Source organism: Mus caroli, unplaced genomic scaffold, assembly GCF_978045245.1.
Source record: "Mus caroli unplaced genomic scaffold, Mus_caroli_1 scaffold_1, whole genome shotgun sequence".
Lineage (NCBI taxonomy): Eukaryota > Metazoa > Chordata > Mammalia > Rodentia > Muridae > Mus > Mus caroli.
Window position 1 is genome coordinate 33,558,759 of NW_028227256.1, and position 17,681 is coordinate 33,576,439.

Below are 17,681 nucleotides of genomic sequence, written 5' to 3' on the forward strand. Positions count from 1 at the left end.
TGGCTTTCGTGAGCAAGAGTTAGGAGTGGAAACGCAGGGAGGAGTGGGATTTGGCTTGAAGCCTGAACTCTAGACTATGAGAGCCCTAGGGCTGGGGAGAGGTAAGGTATCTCGTCAGCGAAGGACGGGTGCAGAGGGGGAGTTGGAGCATGGCTGTAGAAAGGGTCACCAGAAAGGGTTGGCTTGTGGGCAACTAAGAGGTCACTGAAAGGAGAGGCCAATGAGGGGAAGCCAAGATGGCCACTGCCTTACTTACCTCTGGGGTCCCAGCCTGTTGGCTTGGACCTGCCATGTTCCAGAAGAGCTCCTCCAGAGAGGCCAGCTCCACCTTCTGGTTGGGATCTGGAGGGTCCTTCTCCAAGTCCTCAAGGGGTCCCTTTTTGGCTGGAGGTGCTTTCTTGGGCTTGTTTAGGAACTCTACAGGAGGTGGGCTCCAGTCAGTAGGGAACGAGTCCCTGGGCATCTGCATCTTGGGCCTCTTCAGTGATTTGGAAGTTAAAGCCACTGTGGGGTTGCAGAGCTGTGGCCCTGAGTGGAGAAGGAGGTGGTCCAGGAGGCTGCACTTGAGGCTCTGCAAAAAGATAGGCAAATCAGTGGCTGCCTGGACCCCGTGGGTATGTGAAGAGTCCACCCCCTTAGTGTGCCAGACATCAAGCCACACTGGGTAAGGAAAGGGACAACTTGGGGTTGCTATGTATGGGTGGCAAGGGTAGTAATTCTCCATATGGCTGCCTTTGGCCCTGCCTTCATCATGTCTCTACCTGTGCAGGTGATATGGCCTATCCACAAGGAATGGCTAGCAAAGTCATCTGCAGCCACACCTGAAGCCCATGGGATGCTCTGTCCTTAGTGGAACTCCTTACAGGTGCAGTGATTGCCAGAGAAACCTAGAGATTCTAAATCCCTGTGTTTCCAGGAGGGATCTGGTACCCAGGAGGACTTCCTTCTCTGGGCCTATGACAAGGACTCGACACTGTGCCTGAGGTCAGGTAGCTGAAATGAAGGGGCTACCTAATTTTATTTCAGCAGCATAATGGGTAAGCAGAAGGACTTTGATACTGTGTGTATGTGTGAGTGTGTGTGTGTGTGTGTATCACGTCCCCCAAACCCGTCTAGACCTGGCACATGGTTAGGGGCCCATACATTTGTGTTGAATTATAGAACATTAAAAAGGAATATTGGAGCCGGGTGTGGTGGCGCACACCTTTAATCCCAGCACTCGGGAGGCAGAGGCAGGAAGATTTCTGAGTTCGAGGCCAGCCTGGTCTACAAAGTGAGTTCCAGGACAGCCAGGGCTATACGGAGAAACCCTGTCTCGAAAAAACCAAATAAATAAATAAATAAATAAATAAATAAATAAATAAATAAAAGGAATATTGGGACTGGCAGGATGGACCATGTTCCATACATAGACTTGACTCAGGACGAGGCTTTGAAGACCAGGCTGCAGTGAAGATGGCTGCCAGCTGCTAATGAAAGCCTGGAACCCAGTGACCTAAGGAAATGAGTTTATAGAAGTTTGCTCTAAGCCACCTAGGTTCACACTTAATAACAGTGGAAAAGATTCACATCAGCTGGGCATGGTGGGGCATACCTGTGATCCCAGCACTCAGTGGGTAGAGATAGGGTAAACTGTGAGTTTAAGGCCAACCTGGTCTACAGAGTCATCTTTATAACTGCAATATATCACTAAAAATTCATTTTTATAACTGATCAAAACTTTAAAATGATTACAGTGAATACTGACATGTGAGAAATGATTACTGCTTACACTTAGAATGGCTTGTTTGGGGCCAGCAAGGTGCCTCAGCTGGTAAAGGTGTTTGCCATGTAAACCTGGAAACCTGAGCCCAACCCTTGGAACCCAGGTAAAGGTGGAAAAGAGAATCAATTTCACAAAAATGTCTTCTGACCTCTGATCATGAATCTGGGTATGCAACATGCACACAAGTTCATGTACACAACACACACTAATAATAATAATAATAATAATAATAATAATAATAATAATAATAATAAAATGGCTTATTTCTTTTGTTCATTTGGGTTTTTTTTAAAGATTTATTTACTTATTATATGTAATTACACTGTAGCTATCTTCAGAAGAGGGCGTCAGATCTCATTATGGATGGTTGTGAGCCACCATGTGGTTGCTGGGATTTGAACTCAGGACCTTCAGAAGAGCAGTCGGTGCTCTTAAACGCTGAGCCATCCCACAAGCCCCCCTTTGTTTGTTTTTTGAGATAGGATCTCACTATGTAGCTCTCTGGCTGTCCTGGAACTCACTCTGTAGACTAGGCTGGCTTTGAACTCACGGAGATCCACCTGCCTCTGCCTCCCAAGTGCTGTATTAAGGCATGCATTACTGGTTAAATGGCTTCTTTCTTTTAGGGACCAACCTATCAAGGGAATGTAACCATAAAAAATGTCTGTACCCTGGAACAACATCAATAAAGTTATTCAAAAAGCTTTAGGACATGAGCTGTCAAAGGCCGATAAGCTGGTAAAAGTCTCAGAACCAACACTTTATGAACTATGAAGTTTAATAAAATAGAAGACCTAAAAAACCAGCTGGATATAGTGGTGGCCACAGGTAGACATTCTATTGAGGAGTCTGGGGTAGAAGGATCACCTGAATTCTGGAGTTCCTGGCCATTCTAGATAACAAAGCAACACAACAGAACAGAACAGAATAGAATAGAATAGAATAGAATAGAATAGAATAGAATAGAACAGAACAGAACAGAATGGGTCTAGAGAGATGACTCAGTGGTTAAGCGGTCTCACTGCTCTTGCAGAGGACCTAGATTCCATTCCTAACACCCTTACAGGTGCTCACAACTGCCTGTAACTCTACTCCAAAGGAGTCTGATGCCCTCTTCTGGTGTCCACAGGCACCTGTGTCCATGTGGCACGCATATTTGCACTCACATACACATATACATAAATAAAAATTTTTTAAAAATCTTAAAAAACAAAACCAAACAACTAGGCATGTTGGCTGGCCTTTAATCCTAGCACCTAAGAGAACAGATTTATAGAGATCTCTTGTATTTGGAGCCAGCCTGGTCTACACAGAGTTCCAGACCAGCCTGGAACACCTTATCTCAAAACAAACAAACAAATAAACAAACACAGCAATTAAAAAAAAACCAGAAAACAAGGAATGAATCCAAAACAACTAAGAATGTCACAGTGACCTGGTCGGATCCCTTTGCCCTAGCTGGACAGAATACAGAAGGATAAGTGAAGATGCTCTTCAGGGTTGGCATCCCAAGTCTCCAAATGCCCAAGGCGCAGGGACTCTACTAGAGACAGAGGCTTATGGCTCTAAACCATAAGAGCTGAGAGCCTCTAGTTTCTGGCTGTAGAAGCTAGAGACTTAAAAGTTCTCGGCATTAGGTTATTACAGAAATATAAAGCCGGGCAGTGGTGGCTCATGCCTTTAATCCCAGCACTTGGGAGGCAGAAGCAGACTGATTTCTGCGTTTGAGGCCAGCCTGGTCTACAGAGTGAGTTCCAGGACAGCCAGGGCTACACAGAGAAACCCTGTCTCAAACACCCCCCCCCAAAAAAAAAACCCAACCAACCACCCAAACAAAAAGAAATATACAGTGTAACTACCAGCAGCCTTGGCACTTGGAGGCCACTGTAATCTCAGCTTCCAGCAGCAGTGTGTAGCAGCAGCAGCAACTCCAATAGTGGCATCCCAGCAGGCCTCTGGTGCTGGAACCCTCAGCCCTACAGTGGGTCAGTGGGTCACAACTCAGGTATCAGCATCCTCAGTCCTTGACAGAAGCTGGTGATACAGCTCCTGGGCTCAGGGTGTCACAAACACTGGCCTTTGAGGCTCAGCAGCTTTTTATGGTCCTCGCTGTCCTCATCTTTACCCTTTGTTTCTGCCCCCCCCCATCATTTCTGGAACTCATCAGCTGCCCTCTTGTGGTTGCTGTTGCTTCTTCAAGGCCACTCTACCGTCACACCCATCCTCTTATGCACTTGTGTTATCAGCTTAGCAAACTCTTGTGATAATGAATATCAAAATTGGGCCATCGAGATAGCTCAGTGGGGAAAGGCATTTGGCCAGCAAGTCTGATGCAATTAAATTCAACTCCTGGAATCCATGGTGGAAGAAGAGAACCAACACCCATGGCCATGCATGTGTACTCAGGCCAGAGGCCTTTGGCTCCCAGCAGCTGTAGTTATAGGTGGTTGGGAGTCACCTAACATGGGTGCTGGGAACCGAACTCTAATACCATGGAAGAACACTTAACCACTGAAGCCATCGTTCTATCAGCCCCGTTCCCATAGCCTCCCCCCCACCCCCGCAGAGCACTTCTGAATCCTACCCCTTAGGGGTGGAAGCAAGGAGGATATGAGCCTTGTCATTTTTGGCTGGACACTGAGTACAAGGCCAGCCTGAGTTATTCTGAGACCCTGTCACACAGAACCAGAACAATCACACCAAAACAAAACAACCTCTAGAACTATAACAACAACAACAATATTAAAAAACAGGCAAATTAAAAAGACCACTGAGAGAAAACCTGGGTTTAATGCTGTAACATTTGGGAGTCAGCGCAGGAGGGTGTCTCCTGGCTGACTCAGAACGGGAGGAGAACAGCCTGCCCATCCCAGTAGAAGGATTGGCAAACGTGTCTGCACCAGTCAAGGCATCTCCTCATGTAAATGAAGGACCAAATGTGAACCAACCACACAGACTTTCTGCTGGGCCCCCTGGAAAAGTGCTCCTCCTCTGGCCTGGGCGAGAGCTTGGCTACAGGGTCATTGAGAGTTCACAGGCTTTGATGGCAACCAGTCAAGCAAGAGTTGTTTTGAAACAGTCATGGCTGAGTTAGCACTCTGGAGTTGGGACTACTTCTGCAGCAACCAGCTATGGCTGCACTGAGGCTTACTAAAGATGCATGTGGAACATTCAACGGTGGGCTGGCATGTGGGCACTCAGCTGGGTGCTCGGCTCAGAGTCCTTGTGCGAGGTGGCAGTGCACCAGCCTAAGAATCGAATGCGGTCTGTGTTGTCACACTTTCTACTCCCTAACACTCTGCCTGATTCAAAGAAAAGACAAACATTAAAAGGGATTGTGGTGGTTTGAGTAGGAATGTCCCCATAGACTCCTGTGTTTGAATGCTTGGCCCATGGGAGTGACACTACCAGGAGGTGTGGCCTTGTTGGAAGAAGTGTGTCCCTGTGGGGGTGGGCTTTCAGCTTTACTATGCTCCGGCTTCCCAGTGTGCAATGAGAGCTTCTTCCTTGCTGCCTTCTGATCACGATGAAGAATTCTTGGCTCCTCTAGCACAATGTCTGCCTGCATGCAGACATGCTTCCTGCCATGATGATAATGAACTAAACTCTGAACTGTGAGCCAATTAACTGTTGGCCTTTATGGGTAGCTGGGGCCAAGGTGTCTCTTCACAGCAATAAAACCCTAAGAAGTGGCGGCTGGGCTGACAAACATGGCTCAGTGGGCAAAGTGCTTGCTGAGCAAGCACGGGAGGCAGAACTCAGATCCTTAGTGGGTAGTTAAAGATCCAGCTGTGGCGGTGCACATCTGGGTACGTGGGGCCAGCCAGTCTACACAAAACAATCAGCTTCTGGATCAGTGCAGAGACCTGGTCTCAAAAAATAAGGCAAGTGCAGGCACATGAAGAATACAGAGCAGGGCTGGAGAGACGGCTCAGCGGGTAAGAGCACTGACTGCTCTTCCAGAGGTCCTGAGTTCAATTCCCAGCAACCACATGGTGGCTCCCAACCATCCGTAATGGGATCTGATGTCCTCTTCTGTTGTGTCTGAAACAGCTACAGTGTACTTACATACATAAGATAAACAAATATTTAAAAAAAAAAAAAAAGCCAGGCAGTGGTGGCACACGCCTTTAATCCTAGCAGAGCCAGGCGGATTTCTGAGTTTGAGGCCAGCCTGGTCTACAGAGTAAATTCCAGGACAGCCAGGACTACACAGAGAAACCCTGTCTTGAAAAAAACCAAAAAAAAAAAAAAAAGGTATAGAACCCTTTAGATGTTGAGGGGGTGTGGTTACCCACTGGTAATTACAGTGTTTAGAGGATGGACATTTTCATAAACACACACACACACACACAACAAAACAAAATGTGGAGAAGAGTGAGGAAGATCTACTCATGTCAAATTCTAGCCTCCTTATGCACCTGTACAGGTAAGCACGCATGTAAACACAGGTATACCTACACAAACAAACAAAATAAAATACACACCTATAATACATTTTTTATTAGCATCAACTGTAATTTTTATATCTAATAGCATCTACAGACAGTCAGCCCATGACTCCATGCTCCAGGGAGAGGTGGGCTGTGCTAAGTTGAAATTTCAAAAGTTCATACTAAGCCCAGTCTCTCCTTCCCCCCACCTCTCTCTCTCTCCCCCTCCCCCCACCCCCCTCTTCCTATGGATCAGGATGTGGCCCCCTCAGCTTTGGTTCTAGCATCATGTCTGCTTGCATGGTACCATGCTTTCTGCCATGATAATATGCTAACCCTCTGAAACTGTAAACAACATCAAATTAATTCTCAAAGAGCTGTGGCTGAGGTTTGCGGTGCCTGGGATACAACCTGGGGCCTCCTACTCTTTACCACTGAGGTAATTACCAGGCATTGGTTCTATTTTCTGACCCCAGCCACCATCTTGTAACTATCTGGTTCTGAAAATATTCTCTTGGGCCTTTGTTTCACCTTCTCCTCACTTAGAACTTCTTCAGAGATGGAGTGGTCTTTGGGGAAGTGTTTGTCAAAAGCATGAAGGGCAAATATGCTCACTGGCTGGATGGAAAGAGCAGCCGAGGGAACAAAGAGCAGGGGAAGGAACAGAAGCTGGTGAGGCTCTCCCTGGGGAGTACCTGAGAAGCTCCTAGTGAGGAAGCCCCAGTTAGGCAGTGGCAGGAGACCTGGCGAGGAGCTGAAGGAGCACCCAAGGGAGCCAACAAGCAAGGCAGTACCTCTCCTGCTGCAGGTCTCTCTTTTCCCCTCACTTCCTCTCCCCTTTTCTTCTTTTGCTTTAAACTCTGGCTGTTTAAGACAATGTCTATTAAATCTCTTTTTGAAAGGAGAGAGAGAGAGAGAGAGAGAGAGAGAGAGAGAGAGAAAGGAAGGAAGAGTATGTGTGTGTGAGAGAGAGAGACAGACAGACAGACAGACAGACAGATGGTCTTCGTATACAGCTCTGGCTGGCCTCAAATTCATACCTGCTTCAGCTCCTTTCCACTCTCAGCTTTGAAATAATGTAATAATCACTCAGCTTAAGCAACAGAAACAAGTGATCATAACCAATAAAAAATAGCCTCTAGAGAACTCACTACACACACAGGAACAACAAATCCTAGAGCACAGGAAGAAGCCAGCTGTAAGCCATGTGTTATCAAACAGACCATCAAAATGTCCAGTTGTGCCTTTTTTTTTTTTTTTTAATGACCTGTAGTCTCTCCTGTAGTTTTGGCTATTCTGGAACTTGCTATGTAGACCAGCTGGCCTCAACTCACAAAGTGAGTTCCAGGACAGCTACACAGAGAAACCCTGTCTTGAAAATAAACCAATAATAATAATAAGTGAAAAAATTTAAATGCCTCACAAATAAGCAGATGAATATAAGCCAGTGTGTGGTAACTCCTTTTTCTCCTGACTGACTTAAAAGATGGGTATGTAACACAGTACTCATAAATCTCTTCTGACAGACACAACATATAAAGTTATGACTTATATAATAATGTCAACATAAAGGAGGGAGACTATAGCTATACTGGTATACAAAGGTTTTGTGTGTTTGAATTTAAGGCCTCTAGCCTAGGCTGCCTCACACTCTCTATGTAGCCAAGGATAGTCTGACCCTTCTGAGCCTCCTCTCTCCATCTCTTAAGAGTTGAGGTTACAAGCAAATGTTACCATGTTTGGTTTATATAAAGAGTATGTTAGACTGGGGATTGAATCTAGGTTGGTGGTTTGAATGTCCCCATGAGTCTCAGGAGTTGTGGCCTTGCTGGGGAAGTGTGACACTGGAGGCAGGCCTTGGGGTTTCCAAGACTCTGAAAATTTGAAGCTGGTTCTGTTCCCTGCTCCTGCTTCAGGATGTGATCTCTCGGCTGCTTCTCCTGAATGAATAAATAAATAAATTCTAGATTTATTTCATTTTATGTGTATGGCTGTTTTGTCTCCATGTATTCTCCAGACTTTATTTAAGGGGACCACGGTATGTAGAGACCACTGAAGCACAGTCTTCTTTTTTTCCTTTTCTTTTTTCTTTTTTTGTTTTTGTTTTTTTTTTCAAGACAGGCTTTCTCTGTGTAGCCCTGGCTGTTCTTGGAACTCACTTTGTAGACCAGGCTAACCTCGAACTCAGAAATCTTTCTGCCTCTGCCTCCCGAGTGCTGGGATTAAAGGCATGTGCCACCACACCCGGCCTGAAGCACAGTCTTACAGTGGGACTGAAAAACTGGACGCGATTCCCTAAAACAGCAGTAATCCAAATAAGACTGTGTAAACTACATGTCATCTACAGGTAAGTAAGTCTTATATTCTGGCTTGCATGATTTAAAGACAATTATACAAACTAATAATTATATAGCTATGCAGATGATCATGTAATATATGAAAATATAATTCATGACAATGAAAACATAAAAGGGTGTGGTAAAGGGGCTAGGTTTTTTTTTGAAAATTTCAAATAAAAAGTTTAACTTCAAAATCCAAGTTCACCATTTAAAATGCACTAAAGCACAGTCCATGCAGTTTCAGACTGAGCCTACACACAGTATTTCCACCAAACATGTTTTCTAAAAGATCAGAGGCAAACGAAAGATTTGCTTCACCCATAATGTTTAATTGATTTGAAATGAAAAAATGAAAAACTTTTTTTAAGATTTATTTATTTTATGTATATGAGTACACTGTAGCTGTACAGATGGTTGTAAGCCTTCACTTGGTTGTTGGAAATTGAATTTTAGAACCTCTGCTTGCTCAGTCCCTGCTCTCTCCGGCCCAAAGATTTATTTATCATTATACATAAGTACACTGTAGCTGTCTTCAAACACACTAGAAGAGGGCATCATTTCGGGTGGTTGTGAGCCACCATGTGGTTGCTGGGATTTGAACTCAGGACCTTTGGAAGAGCAGTCAGTGTTCTTACCCGCTGAGCCATCTCGACAGCCCCCGAAGCTGGAAAACTTTTTCACACATTACAAACACACACTCTGGAGTCTGACAGCTGATACTCCATTTTGATATCCTTGGGACTCTAGGGGCCAGGTTTTTTATACCATTAAATTGTCGTTTTCCAAATTAGCTTTATCAATTGAGATACAAATGATAATTTCCAAGATAACTACTATGAAAACATCTTTTTTTTTTTTAAATAAATAATTATTTTATGTGTTAAGAGTATTTTGCCTACATGTATTTCTGTGCACCACAGAAATTTCTGTCACAGAGGGTGTGAGATCCCAAAGTCTGGTCTGGTCCTCTCAACATTGCTTTTTTTTTTTTTTTGGTTTTTTGAGACAGGGTTTCTCTGTGTAGCCATGGCTGTCCTGGAACTCACTTTGTAGACCAGGCTGGCCTCGAACTCAGAAATCCACCTGCCTCTGCCTCCCAATTGCTGGGATTAAAGATGTGCGCCACCACGCCCGGCCTCATCAAGTGTTCTAGCCACAGAGCTGTACCTCCAGCCTCTGTAAGACTATCTTTAAGGGTGGACAGGAGCTCAGTGGTACAGTGCCTGCTTTAGCTTGCATGAGGCCTTAGGTTCAACCCCACACACTGGGGAAAGGCTTATTTGGCTTCCACTTATCCTTCATGTCAAATGAAGACAAGTAGGACAGGAATCTAGAGGGAGGGGCTGGTGCAGAGGCCACAGACCAATATAATGACCTACAGGCCTGCCTACAGCTCAATCTTATGGAGGCAAATGAGGCTCCCTCTTTTCAGATGACTGTAGCTTGTTAAGTTGATTAAAAACAAACCAAAGCAAACCAAACAAATAAAAACCTACCTACTTGCATGATAATCAAAAGTAGCTTGAGGGGCTGGAGAGATGGCTAAGTGGTTAAGAGCACTGAGGGCTCTTCCCAAGGTCCTGAGTTCAATTCCCAGCAGCCACATGGTGCCTCACAACCATCTGTTAATGGGATCTGGTTCACTCTTCTCGTGTGTCTGAAGAGAGCAACAGTGAACTCACATACATAAAAAACCAAAATCTTAAGAAAGTATGTATTAAAAAAAACAAAGCAGCTTGAGGAAGAAAGGATTTATTTCAACTCCCACTTCCAAGTTCCAATCCATCATTAAGGAAATCAGGGCAGGAAGTGAAGCAGAAACCATACAGGGACACTGCTTGCTGACTTGTTCCTGAGCTTCAGCTCACCTAGCTTTCTTAAACACCTCAGGACCACTGGCCCCACAGACATATGCCCACAGGCCAATCTGACAGAGACAAGGCTCAAGTTGAGGTTCCTTCAGATAACTCAGGCCTGAGTCAGATTGATAACTGCAGTCATCTAGGAGTGTGTAAACCAATGCCTAAGCTCATTATCATACTCAGCATTGCATAACATAGTACTTCAAAGCAACAGATTGTGCACGATGAGGACATACAGTTTTTGCCAGCTAAAATTAATTAAGGATCTATAACAACTATAAATATTAATTATAGTTATCTAAAAACAGAGCCCTAGAATATTTGAAGGAGGCAGACAGAATTGAAGGAAAAAAGACAGGCAATGATAGTTGGGGTTTTTATATATATTACTACAAAGGAGAATGTGGTTCTAGCGTAAAGTATTGCTGAGCCTGACAGAGGCCCTGGGTTCCATGCCTAGCAGCACAAAAGAAAACCATAAGAAAGTCAACTATAGGTAGAAATCGAACGAAAATAAAGGGTTCCAGAGCCTCGTGTCTATAATCTCAGCACTTAGGAGGCTAAAACAGGAATCTGGTGAGTCTGAAGTCAGCCTGGACTAGACAGTGAATTCCAGCACAGCCTGGGACAAAAGTTAGACCCTTACTCAAACCAAAAGAATGACCTGAGTGGTGATGTCACATGTCTTTAATCCCAGCACTTGGGAGGCAGAGGCATGCGAATTTCTGAGTTTGAGGCCACTCTAGTCTTCAGAGTGAGTCCCAGGACAGCCGAGGCTACACAGAGAAACCCAATCTCAAAAACAAACAAACAAAAAAATCAAATGAACAAATGAGAGAGACAGAGACACAGACACTCCAGCATGGACCTTACGGGACAGCTTACAACTGTCAGCTTCAGGGGATCCAACATCCTCTTCCAGCCACTGGGCATCTACACTCGAATGTGCACAGATTCCCACGCATACATGTATACACTGAGGGTTTGAATGACAGTGCGCCTTGCAGGCTCCGGCACAGACACAGCCTCAGTTGGTGGTGCCCTTTAGGGAGGTTTAAGCGGTGTAGCCTCGCTGTAATGCTGACTCCGAGAGTTCATATCTTCTACTACTTCTGTGCTCTCTCAGCTCCGTGTTTTCTGTAACAGCTGTGATCTCTCTGCTTCTTGCTCCTACCACCATATCTGCTGCCAGCTGCCATGCCTGCCATGCTTCCAGCCATGATGGACTCCATTTATTTATTTATTTATTTATTTATTTATTTATTTATTTATTTATTTATTTTGAGATGGAGTCCCTCTATTTTTGTAACTCTGACTGTCCTGTAACTTGCTAGACAACCCTTCTATTAAGTTGCCTTGCTTGTGGAGTTTTAGCACAGCTACAGGGAAGGAACACTACATACCTACTTTAAATTTTTTTGTTTTTGTTTTTGTTTTTGTTTTGTTTTGTTTTGTTTTTTTGAGATAGGGTTTCTCTGTATAGCCCTGGCTGTCCTGGAACTCACTCTGTAGACCAGGCTGGCCTCGAACTCAGAAATCCACCTGCCTCTGCATCCCAAGTGCTGGGATTAAAGGCGTACGCCACCACCGCCCCATAATAAATAAATCTTAAAAAAAAAAAGAGAGAGAGAGAGAGAGAGAAGAGAGGAGAGAGGAGGAGGGAAGAGGGAAGAGGGAGAAAAAAACCCAAAAGGCAAAAATGTCACTGTTGCTACTCAAGCTATATTCTTTTTTTTTTTTTTTTTTTGGTTTTTTGAGACAGGGTTTCTCTGTGTAGCTCTGGCTGTCCTGGCACTCACTTTGTAGACCAGGCTGGCCTCGAACTCAGAAATCCGCCTGCCTCTGCCTCCCGAGTGCTGGGATTAAAGGCGTGCGCCACCACGCCCAGCTATATTCTTTTTTTTAAGATTTATTTATTTTATGTATATGGGTACACTCTACTGATGGTTGTGAGCCTTCATGTGGTTGCTGGGAATGGAGGTTGTGGTTGGCCCTGCTCACTCCAGCCCAAAGATTTATAAGTACACTGTAGCTGTCTTCAGACACACCAGAAGAGGTCGTCAGATCTCATTATGGGTGGTTGTGAGCCACCATGTGGTTGCTGGGATTTGAACTCAGGACCTTTGGAAGAGCAGTTGGTGCTCTTAACAGCTGAGCCATCTCACCAGCCCCCATTTGTTTGTTTTTTGAGACAGGGTCTCACTATGTACCCCAAGCTTCACTCTTGAAAGGACAAAAGAGGACAATGATGGAGAGACACATCGAACAAAAGTTGCATCAGGCCTGGGGAGATGGCACAGTGGTTAAGAGCACAACTTTCTGTTTTTACAGAGGACTAGAATTCCAATCCCAACACCCATATGGTGGCAAATGACCACCTATAAGTACAGTTGTAGGGGTTCTGACATCCTTTCTGGCCTCCAAAAGCACTCATGCATGTGGTATACTGACATCCATGTAGGCAAACACCCACACACATAAAAATAATTATTTTAAAAGTGGCTTGTGTTGTACTGCTGATAGAGAGGCAAAGTCTCGGGAAGCTCCTTGTGAGGGGCCGTGCCTCTTGAGGTCTTCCAAGTGTGGGGCAGAAGTCATAAAACTTCTCTTTAAAAAGACAGTTTATTCTATTTGAGGATTTTAAAGTAGCAAGCAAGTCTGTAACATATGCTGAAGACTGAGCGGCTACCGAGATGATAAATCAAATACAAAAAGGAACGGCTGATGTAAGGATGAGAGGAATTCCATGTGGTCGGGCCACATGCGGCAGGGAGGGAGGGAGGGAGGGCATTTTCTCCTTTTTAGATCCGTTTCTTTTCTGAGCACAAGTGCTGTCTGTGTCATCCTGACAATGCAGAGCCGCTAAGTTTAGGCGATATAATACCAGTCTTTGTTTTGTCCACTCGGGTTTTGCTGTTCCCATTTCGGCTGCTCCTCAAGATCACTCAGGGGTTCTGCAAGTTCAGCGGTGCTCCATCCCCGGAACCCGTGGCTGGGGGAGGGGGGTGATCCCAAATGTGGATCTGAGGAGAAAATGTGTCACCACTGACTGAGAAGCTGACATGACACCCAGCTCCTCTTCACCCTCACAAAGAGGCTTGTGTGTCTCTACCACATTGATGAGCTTGAGTCCCTCAGCACATAGATGAAGAGTCTCTGTGCCAGGCACCCAGCCTAGGGCCTGGCTCAGAAAGGATTCGCAGAAAGTTAGAGGCCATTGTTCGCTAACAGTGCAATGCACTAAACACAGAGCAGAGATTCAGACCCAGTAATTACTGTACAATGCACATACAGACAAGTATACTCAAGAAAGAAAAGAACAAAGACACTGTTAATTAAAATATTACCATGTGTGCACGCAAGAGTACCATGTGTGTACCACGTGTGAAGTGAGATGACAACTTGTGGAGTCTTTCCTTCCACCCTGTAGGCCCCAGTACCTGTTTTACTTAGGGTTCTCTAGAGGGACAAAACTTATAGGATGAATATATAGATAAAGGGGATTTATCAGAACGGCGTGCAGGCTGTGTCCCAGCTAATCCAACACTGGTTGTCTCTATCAACAGAAGGTTCAAGAATACAGTAGTTAGCCGGGCAGTGGTGGCACACGCCTTTAATCCTAGCACTTTTTCTGAGTTCGATGCCAGCCTTGTCTACAGAGTGAGTTCCAGGACAGCCAGAGCTACACAGAGAAACCCTGTCTTGAAAAAACCAAAACAACAACAACAACAACAACAAAAGAATACAGTAGTTATTCAGTCATGAGGCTGGATGGATGTCTCGGCTGGTCTTCAGTTTACCCCAAAGCCCAGAAAAAGAAGGTGCTGTTGCTGGTGAAGGAATGGACTTGCCAGCAAGAGATAGAGCAAGCAGGTAAAAAGCAATCTTCCTTCTTCCATGTCCTTGTATAGGTTGCCCTCACAAGTTGTGGTCCAGAGTAAAGGTGGACCTTCCCTCCTCAAAAGTTCCAGATTAAAAGTTTCAATGATTTAATTAAGAAAAACACCCCTCTCTAGACTCACACTGACTGAGCCTTGGGATGTCCTCAGCTCAGGACACAAGCACAGATCCAGTAGAGCACAGTATGGAGGACATGCTCGCCTTCCAGATCCTACCCCATCACACTCTCCCTCCTTCTTCACATTCAAAGGGGAATCCCGGGGTTAGTGCTCTAGGATGTCCCTCGAGGGACACTCTTCTAGGACCTCAAACATAGGTATGCTAACCACTGCTACTCTCTTAACAGTCTTAAAGACACTGAGGAAAGAAAACACAAATATTTGTACATGTTAACTATAATCTTCATTTCTACAACTTGTCACGTGAATTTTTTTGTTTGTTTAATTGTTTTTCCAGACAGGGTTTCTCTGTGTTGCCCTGGCTGTCCTGGGACTCACTCTGTAGACCAGGCTGGCCTCGAACTCAGAAATCTGCCTGCCTCTGCCTCCCAAGTGCTAGGATTAAAGTGCGCCACCACTGCCTGGCTTGTCACGTGATCTTAGCTGGTATTTGTAACTATCCTCTTCTACTAACCAGTTTATACTTCCTTCACCCCCAGTAAGTACCTTAGCAAGTCTTGGCCTTTTTGCTAGAGGATTGACCCACACCTTCATCTGTGAAGGGTCTGTGCCCTTTTGTCATCTGGCCTGAATTAGGCTGTTGTAGTTTCCCATGGACTTTCTTCTCAGGTCATGGAAGCACCAAGAGACCCCTAACGGACCTCCTGCACTCCAATCTCTCTTCCCTGCATGCAGAGAAGCAAACCAATTTCCCCTTGGTGATCTGCATCAATCACCCCTCCTAACACCGATATTCCTCTTATCCTGTCGGCTTAAGGGCATCAAAAATCCATAGTGGTGGTGGGAGGGGAGGTCGGGATTTATGTCCCTAATCCCAGCACTTGAAAAGCAGAGACAGGCAGTTTGGGGCCAGACAGCAAAGGCTACAAAAAGAAACTCTGTCTTGAAAAAACAAACAAACAAACAAACAAGTCCACGGTGGCCAACAGAATGTTATCATGGCTCCTGACAGGAGCACTCTCTACTCTGGGACTAAAACTACTAGGCCAGTAGAACTTAAGGTCACAGGAAAAGGAAACAAACTTTTTCCTAGTAGGCCATTAGGGTGATAGTGAGTGGAACTCTTCCATTTCCACCCCTTGACTCCTGGCTATATGAGAAACTGCACCATACAGCTGATATATGGACAATGACTGGAAGCATTTACTGACTTCTGAAGAACCCTGCCTTACCCCTCCAGGATGCTGCCACCTAATTAGCCCTGTAACTTTGTCTTCAAAAGGCCATTCCATCGTTCTATCAGACGGTGGGGGACATTGTAAGACCAGTGGAAGCCATGATCATGGGTCCACTCTCACACTTCTGGCTGTGAAGTGAGTTTCTCAGGCAGAAGCAATACAGTGTGGAATGCCGAGATGGTGGATAAGACATTCTGTAAATCCATGGATGGTGGTTTTGGCAGAATCATTATGCTCAGGAAAGGCAAATCCACAACCAGAACAAGTATCTACTCCAATGAGGACAAAGTGTTATCCTTTCCATGAAGGAAGTGGTCCAATGTAGTCAACCTGCCACCAGGTTGCTGGCTAGTCAGCCCTAGGGAATGGTGCCATTCCATGGGACTCAGTGTTAGTCTCTGCTGTTGACAGATCTGGCACTCAGCAGCATCTGTGGCCACATGAGCTTTGATGACTGGAAGTTCATGTTGTCTAGCCCATGTGTAACTATAACCTCTATCGCTGCTACTGTGGCCACTGTGTTCATAGGTCCATGAGGTAATGACAGGGATGGCTGAGGAAAGAAAGAGGCATCCTATCTACTTGATTACTGAAGTCAACTTTTGATGAACATTTATGCAGGACACATCCCATGCATCTTCACACCCTCTGCCCACTTGAAAATCCATTCACATGCTTCTTCCTCAGATGCTTTGCTCACCAATTATTCTATTGTGATCTTTCCAAGTCCATTGGTTCAGCGAACAACTGCACATCTGGCCACTTCTCCTTCCAAACAAAGTGTATGACCATGTGTACTGCTTTAAGTTCTGTTCTCTGTGAAGATCTCCCTTTGTCAGGGTCTTTCAGGGTTGCCCCCAGAAAGGGGTTGTAATGCTGCAGCTGTCCACTTCTGCGTGCTGTCTGCATAATGTGCAGAACCATCAGTAAACCAGATCTGAGTCACCTCTTTCTCAGTCAACTAATCATAGGGCACATCCCATAAAGCTATAGGAGCATGTTTGGCAGCAGTCTGCATTGTAGTACAAGTAAACCATAGGCATTCAGGCAATTTCATGTAACTTGCCTTCAGGACCTGTTCAGGCCCAATCGTGTATATACCACTTCAGTTTGATAATATATTGCTGCTGTGCATGTCCTACTTTATGACTTTGGGAGTCAGATAATACCTAGCTCATGATGGGCAGCTCAGATTGCATGGTAATTTGGTGGCTCATTGTCAAACACTCAGTTTCCAATAAGGCCCAACAGCCGGCCAAGAGCTGTTTTTTCAAGGGAGAATAGTTTTCTGCAGATGATGGTAGAACCTTGCTCCAAATCCCAAAGGTCTCTTCTGTGATTCTCCTATAGGGGCCTGCCAGAGGCTCCAAACAGCATTCCTAACTGCTACTGACATCTCAAATACCATCAGGTCTGCTGGATCATCCTGTCCAAGGGGTAGAGCAGCTTGCGTAGCAGCCTAGACCTGTTGAAGAGCCTTTTCCTATCCCAGGCTCCACTCGAAACTAGCAGCTTTCTCAGTCACTTGGTAAATGGGCCTGAGTAACACACCCAGGTGAGAATCTGCTATCTCCAGAACCCAAATAGACCCACTAACCATTGTGCTTCTCTTTTGATGGTAAAAGGGGCCAGGTGCAATAACTTACCTTTCACCTTAGAAGGAATATCTATCTCTGCATGCCCCACACCACTGGACTCCAAAGAATTTCACTGAAGTAGATGGCGCTTGACTTTTGGTTGGATTTATTTCCCATCCTCTGATATGCACTGTGTGTTACTACATGCTGGTGCCCTCTCACCATTTTGCAACTTATAGGACTGGTGAAGAACATGTCTTCTGGGTCTTCTCATTGTGGAGGATTAGGTTTTACACAGCATACCCACTCTGGCATTGTAATTTCCCTGAGCCTTAACATTCATCAACACCGAGCCAAAGAAAATCAGGCATCTCCAGCTCCCTTTTAATAGACCAGCTTTTGACAAATGCTTAAGCCAACAATTCAAACAAACTTCAGACCTTGTTTT

The 17,681-nt window shown here is 45.1% G+C and overlaps 1 protein-coding gene across 3 annotated transcripts in view; it reads right to left on the reverse strand.

Annotated features, from left to right (window-relative positions):
- The window catches only part of Fam178b (family with sequence similarity 178 member B), a 122,439-nt gene that overhangs the window by 99,178 nt on the left and 5,580 nt on the right, over positions 1 to 17,681 (reverse strand). For 2 of the 3 annotated variants that reach the window (XM_085836364.1, XM_021158096.2), the window contains exon 1: positions 257 to 540. In XM_085836364.1, coding sequence (XP_085692490.1) covers positions 257 to 469 — 213 coding nt within the window. In that variant the 5' untranslated portion in view covers positions 470 to 540. Of the gene's footprint in view, positions 1 to 256; positions 572 to 17,681 lie in introns of those variants that run through there. The other variant, XM_021158105.1, reaches the window with a different exon arrangement.